The sequence below is a fragment of the Neoarius graeffei genome, chromosome 2 (assembly GCF_027579695.1).
Source record: "Neoarius graeffei isolate fNeoGra1 chromosome 2, fNeoGra1.pri, whole genome shotgun sequence".
NCBI lineage: Eukaryota > Metazoa > Chordata > Actinopteri > Siluriformes > Ariidae > Neoarius > Neoarius graeffei.
The window spans coordinates 21,209,689-21,217,188 of NC_083570.1; the positions used below are offsets into that span (position 1 = coordinate 21,209,689).

A 7,500-nucleotide genomic window follows, 5' to 3' on the forward strand; every position below is an offset into this window, starting at 1 on the left:
TCTGATGATGTTTTAGGTCATATTTATGCAGAAATATAGAAAATTCTAAAGGGTTCACAAACTTTCAAGCATCACTGTGTGTGTGTGTGTGTGTGTGTGTGTGTGTGTGTGTGTGTGTGTGTGTGTGTGTGTGATATATTTATGTTGTCAAATATTTATAATAACATTGAGTCTGTCAGTAGTGAAAAGAAGTGGTTTAGTTTGACACAGATGATTGTCTTGTAGGATTAGATTGTGTGCTGTTTTGCAGTTGCCAGTTTAATGTTCTAACTCGATACTGGACCGATTTTAATCGTTTTTGTCCATACTAAATATTTGGACCCAAAGAGATGGGAAAATGGGCTTCAGGTTAAAAAAAAAATCCCAGACTTTTCCTTTTAGCTATTCCTTTTCTCTAAAAACCCACTCAGGATTGTTTATGCAGCCAACAGTTTTACATTAGTTTTGTGCTTTCTAATGAAGATGTTTTCAATTTATGCCTATTCATTAATTTTTCTTTTTTTTTTTTTAAATGAGTACATAATATGTAATACACATTATTAGAATAGACTCTGATGGTCTGAAATTATTTGCATTTTAAGTTTATTAAATAATTAACACATTGTAGAAAAAATATTGTTTCTTAAATTTTAATTCTAAGCATTTTATTAATGTTAAGTATTTTTAACTCAATGTTTAATTTATTATTATAACAAGTACTATGAAGGGTGGCACGGTGGTGTAGTGGTTAGCGCTGTCGCCTCACAGCAAGAAGGTCTGGGTTCGAGCCCCATGGCCGGCGAGGGCCTTTCTGTGCGGAGTTTGCATGTTCTCCCCGTGTCCACGTGGGTTTCCTCCGGGTGCTCCGGTTTCCCCCACAGTCCAAAGACATGCAGGTTAGGTTAACTGGTGACTCTAAATTGACCGTAGGTGTGAATGTGAGTGTGAATGGTTGTCTGTGTCTATGTGTCAGCCCTGTGATGACCTGGCGACTTGTCCAGGGTGTACCCCACCTTTCGCCCGTAGTCAGCTGGGATAGGCTCCAGCTTGCCTGCGACCCTGTAGAAGGATAAAGCGGCTAGAGATAATGAGATGAGATGAGATGAGATGAGATGAGAAGTACTATGAATAGTGGCTTCTTTCAGCAAATTTTCACGATTAAACAACTTTGATTTCTGTAAAATTAAAACCAATCAGAAATGTTTATATTCTTAACATTGGTACTTCCTCAAAAAAATGATATTCATATGCAAGTAATTATGAAGAGAAGTTAACTGTGAAACTTTTTTCCACCTCTAGCTGCCATGCACATGCAGGATGTCTCATGCAGGCCACATAATGATGAGCAGCAGCTACAGCGAGATGGACACCATGACCACAGGTCATTATAGCATGTCAGAGATGAACGGAGACAAGCGGGAATGCATTCCGGTGCAATTGGCCATGGACAGGGAGCAGGGCACTCATGGTCAAACTGGAAAGACGCACTCCTACAGCAGCCTCTGGATCGACACTCATGCTATAGACAAGTACTCACGTGTGATCTTCCCTGGAGCTTACACAGTCTTCAACATCATATACTGGTCCATTTATTCCTAACAGCAGGTGCTGCTCATACAAGAGATGACCATTTTCATCCAGATAGTGTTACCCCAGTGAAGATATTCTTCAGCTCCAAGAACTCCAAGTCCTGATAACCTAAGTCATCTGGAATAGTGATGTAACTGAACATGAATACATTTGTTTGGATTGATTATTTGGATATGCAGTATTCATGTACTTAGATACTTTTTGGGAAATAAAATCAACTGAATTTGTTGCAAATAATGCAGGTAGATACAAACAAATATTAATATGATGAATATTTGGAGCACTAAATACTTTCAGATCGTAGCATTATATTGCATCCCTATTCTGGAAGGGTCAGATTGGAGATATAAGTTGCAGTACAGAGAAAATTATTTCATCCTTGATACAGTGCCACTGGAGCAGATCAGGTTAAGGGTCATCCTCAAAAGATTACGGTGGCAGCTTGGTAATGCTGGGGCTTAAACCCATAACTTGCATGTCCATTTCAGAGAAGAGCAGAAAGGAAAATGTCAGACTTTCATATTTAGTGCATCCTCATTGTATAAAGAAAATGCCAAGTGTGCTTGCTGACCTGTAGCAGTACAGCTATCATGCCAACACGCTAAGGTTAACATGCTAACACCTAACATGCTAACAGATATCATGCTAACATGCTTATGTTACCATGTTAACAGCTATCATGCTAACAGGTTAAGGTTAACATGTTAACAGGTCACATGGTAACAGTTAGCATGATATGTTAATGGATAACATCTTAATTGTTAGCATGCTAACACTAAGGTTAATATGTTAAGTTAGCATGCTAACATGCTAAGGTTGACACACTAACATTTTATGGTTAACATGTTAACTGTTAGCATGTTAACAGCTAACATGTTAATATATTCATGGCTAACATGCTAACTTTTAACATGTTGAAATGCAAAGGCTAATACGCTAACTGTTAGCATGTGAATATGTTAATGGTTAGCATGCTAACAGCTAGCATGTTAACATCCTAAGGTTAATATGCTAACTGCAAGCATGCCAAAAGCTAACATGCTAACATTTTTAAATTTTAATATTTTTAACATTTAACGTTAACTGTTAACATGTTGATATGCTAATGGGCAACATACTAAAGCTAACATGGTAAGCTTAACATGCTAACTGTTAGCATGCCAAAATCTAGTATGTTAACTTCTAGCATGTTAATATGTTAACAGTTAGCCTGCTAACATCTTATGGATAACAGCTAGCATGTTAACATGCTAACTTTTAGCACACTAACATGCTAATGGCTAACATGTGGTGTGTGTGCATGCGCATGCAAGTCACACACATCACACATCACATTATCTGTAGCCGCTTTATCCTTCTACAGGGTCGCAGGCAAGCTGGAGCCTATCCCAGCTGACTACGGGCGAAAGGCGGGGTACACCCTGGACAAGTCGCCAGGTCATCACAGGGCTGACACATAGACACAGACAACCATTCATACTCACATTCACACCTACGGTCAATTTAGAGTCACCAGTTAACCTAACCTGCATGTCTTTGGACTGTGGGGGAAACCGGAGCACCCGGAGGAAACCCACGCGGACACGGGGAGAACATGCAAACTCCGCACAGAAAGGCCCTCGCCGGCCCCAGGGCTCGAACCCAGGACCTTCTTGCTGTGAGGCGACAGCGCTAACCACTACACCACCGTGCCGCCCGCGCATGCAAGTATTCCTAATAAAGTGGCCACTGAGTTGAAAGTGATTTGTTGTCAGTGTCTTAATTTCACAAATCTTTGCCAAATGCATTATCACTTTATTGAGGAATAGAGGGATAACCCAGTCAAGCCTCAAATAATTGGCGGCAATTGGGAGGAAAAAGGGATGGATAAAAGGCAAGACAAAGACAAGTGTGGGTCAGATCTGATATCGTGTAGCTCACCTGTTAACATGTTAATAGCTAACATGCTATGATTAACATGTTAACTGTTAGCATGCTAACACATTGAGGCTTATGCTAATAGCTTGTATGCTAATATGCTAATGGATAACATGCTCACTGTTAGCATGTTAACATATTAAGGCTAATATGGCTAACATGTTAACTGTTAGCATGTTAACATACTAAGGCTAATATGTTAACAGCTAGCATGTTAAAATGTTAATGGCTAACATGCTAACAGATAACATGCTAAGGCTTATATGCTAACTGTTAGTATGCTAACATGTGGTGGATGACTTAGTCAATTGGCGAAAATGGGGAGGAAAAAGGGATGGATGAAAGACAAGGCAAAGACAAGTGCGTGTCAGACCTGATGTCATGTGTGTGTGATGGGTAAGTTGGCCTGAGGTGCCATATGATGTTTGGTGGATGTGTGGTGAAGTCTTACTGAGCATAACTCCATTCATTTGAATGGTGCCAAAAATCAATGGAAGCCTATGGAGGGAAAAATGGATCTGTGAAAACCAAGGAAAAAATGAGTGCAGGTCTCAGATGAGGGGATGGATATGTGCAGGGACTTGGTCTGTGGCATCATGTGAAGTTTCATGAAGTTTGGTCACTCGGTTCAAAAAAACTGACTTGGAGTGAAAGTTTTTTTTCCCCTGAAACTCCATTCATTTTCAGTGGAGCCCAAAATGCATTGGAGGAAAAAGGAATGAGTGAAGAGTGTCTCCAAAAAGAGTGTGCTATCTGTATAATAATAAAAAAGAATAAATCAAAAAATAAAGTAAATTTAAGAAGAACAATAGTGTGCTTGCTGCACAAAGCTTCGCGCTGCTTTGTGAAGCAAGCACATTCATAAATAAAGTAAACTTAACCCTTTGGGGTCGAGAGCTTCGCCGGCGAAGCTCGGCAGGTTTAGAATGAGTAGGTCATGCATTGAGATAAATATCTTTGATTTTTTTTTAGCATACAAGCATAATAAACATACTGTCAGAAACTTTATACTTTGCACTTTCCTATGTGCCCACTGCCAAATAATATTATAGTTTTTAAATTACCTAAATTAGATGAAACTTGTCACCTTCCTCAGTCACACCGGAGTCGGAGCGCAGAGCGCGCAATTACGCATTCATAAAAGACGATTCACATGGTAAGGGCATGATAATCGCTTTCACTCTTTCGGTTTCAGTTGGTTTCTCTCAGGAGCGCCCACCGTAAACAGGATAAAACCTGTTAGACATAGATTAGGCTATTTGGAGATAAAACTTGTTGCGAGATGACGTGGATTTTATGCACTTCGGATGATTCAGGACAGCGAATCAATTCATGACTCAGTTCATGATTCAGGACAGTGATTCAGTTCAATCTTGAGAATGATGAGGAGCAGTGCTTTTTTAAATTTATTTATTATTTTTTAAAAACTTCGACTTGATCCAGCCAAAGATCAACTTGAGTAAGTGTAAATATTTCTTCTATTTCTGATGAGCAGCTCAGTTATTATGTGCGCACTGTAGTGCATACACAGGAAAAATGACTGAGCAATTTTTTTTTCCAGAGCTAAAAGTATTTTCCTAAAAATAGTTAATTTTGCTCTATTTTGAGTTTAGAGAGTAAAAGTTAGAGTTGGAGTGGGAGCAAAATTACATTGTAATTGTGTAACAGAGTTGGTTGTGGCTCTGAACTGAGTAAAATGGTACAAGAGTTAATTTCAAGACACACTGAATAGAGTCAAATACCAAAATAAAGTCAAATACCAGATAAATGAAGCTGTTGTAAAAAGCAGTTTTAGAACTGTTTTGGAATGTGTGAAAAAACATTACCTTACCCATTGGGATTTGACCTGATGGGATTAAGAGTTGGCAATGGGAGGGATTGTCACTCTTCTCATTGAATACCCCTCCTACTGCCAACCCTTTATCCCAAAACAATAGGACACAAACATTTTTGATGGCCAGTTAATTGTCCAAATCAATGGAGCAGATTTAAGTTTTTGTGCTTGATGCATTCCTAAGACCGAACAGAATCACCTCAAGTGACCAAAACAGTTCGACACAGTGGGTAAGGTCATATTTTTTTCACACATTCCAACACCGTTCTAAAAGTGCTTTTTACAACATCTTCATTTATCTGTTATTTTTAAAAAACACAATCATGACATGCATACTACACAGATATTATTGTACCTGAACTTGTGCTGAATACAAAAAAGTCATATGACTTTGAAAATACTGCCTAGATTTGTTGAAATTGATAAAGTCAGAGCACACCAAAATCATTAGAGTGCCAGAAAATTAGCCTGGGCCCACCCATCCTAAGTGTGACGCAACACGAGGGCCTGTTGCGAGCTCGCAGAGCTTTGAAGTTGCATTAGCCAGACTACCAGAAAATACCCTCAGACCCCAGAAGGTTAAGAAGAACAATAGTGTGCTTGCTGCAAGCAGCATGCATAAACAAACAGACAGACAGACAGATTGATTGATTAATTAATTAAACTTAAGAACTATAATGTGCTTGCTGCACAAAACAGCGCTTTGTGCTGCTCTGTGCAGCAAGCACACTAATTATTGTGGAAATTCCCTTAACATTTCCTTGATGTCCTTTTAAAGCCCTCAATTACCCCTAAATTAAGACTAATTTGTTACTTTGATTTAGCTCCAGTGCAATAGAGAAGTTTTACAAATCGCCCTCTCTAGGGGTTTTGCTTTATCTGATTAAGATTTGCCAAGGTAATAAGTATAACAATGACAAGAAATAAAAGTAAAATAAAAACACAATAGTGTATCAAAAGCTATCAAACAAGAGCTGCAATCCTCATATTATCAGCAGAGTCCGAGTGAAACTAATTGATGGTTGGTCCAAAGCCTAGAGCTAAAGCTTGAAGACATGAACATTGTCTCTGTGATATTCTACTCTTTCTATCAATAAGAGCAAGCAAAAAAAATTGTCTGTGCAAAATGTTCTTAAAGCCAAAAACACTGGTTTACATAACCTCATGTGGTGTGCAGAAATGCCCTTAAAGCTTAAAACAGTGGATTTCATAAACTCTTGTTGTGTGCAGAAACATAAATGCACATTTCATATTTCCTCATGCATTCTGTGTGCAGATCTGCACTCACTCCCACTCAACCAGATTTCCTGCAGTGACTTCAGCATACGATCAAGCTGCTGACATACGGTAGGTTTTGGAGGCTTCCTCTCAGCTGTCTGTGAAGATTCTCAGTCATCCAGGTCATAGTAAACTGTGGGTGGTAGAAAAGAGCAAGTGGACTTGCTTGAAGATTCTTGAAAACGTTTCACCTTTCATCCGAAAGGCTTCTTCAGTTCTGTCTGACTAATGTGCGTGTGTGTGTGTGTGTGTGTGTGTGTGTGTGTGTATTGCATCATGTCTTTTTGCACTGTCAATACAAATGTCACCTTATCACTGAATGCTGCTATCACTAGCCACTTTACTTATACTACTGGAGTATTGATGCCAATATACTTGAGCTGTATGTATGTGTGTAGGTGTGTGTGTATATATATATATATGTGTGTGTGTGTGTGTATGTATACATATACAACCCCGATTCCAAAAAAGTTGGGACAAAGTACAAATTGTAAATAAAAACAGAATGTAATAATTTACAAATCTCAAAAACCGATATTGTATTTACAATAGAACATAGACAACATATCAAATGTCGAAAGTGAGACATTTTGAAATTTCATGCCAAATATTGGCTCATTTGAAATTTCATGACAGCAACACATCTCAAAAAAGTTGGGACAGGGGCAATAAGAGGCTGGAAAAGTTAAAGGTACAAAAAAGGAACAGCTGGAGGACCAAATTGCAACTCATTAGGTCAATTGGCAATAGGTCATTAACATGACTGGGTATAAAAAGAGCATCTTGGAGTGGCAGCGGCTCTCGGAAGTAAAGATGGGAAGAGGATCACCAATCCCCCTAATTCTGCGCCGACAAATAGTGGAGCAATATCAGAAAGGAGTTCGACAGTGTAAAATTGCAAA

The 7,500-nt window shown here is 38.9% G+C and overlaps 1 protein-coding gene across 1 annotated transcript in view; it reads left to right on the top strand.

The window, feature by feature from the left end:
- Window positions 1-1,578, top strand: part of LOC132872290 (gamma-aminobutyric acid receptor subunit rho-1-like) — a 42,213-nt gene extending 40,635 nt beyond the window's left edge. Inside the window, exon 9 of the mRNA XM_060907041.1 lies at window positions 1,279-1,578. Within this exon, the coding sequence (XP_060763024.1) occupies window positions 1,279-1,578 (300 nt within the window). The remainder of the gene's footprint in view (window positions 1-1,278) is intronic.
- The last annotated feature ends 5,922 nt before the right edge of the window (window positions 1,579-7,500 follow it).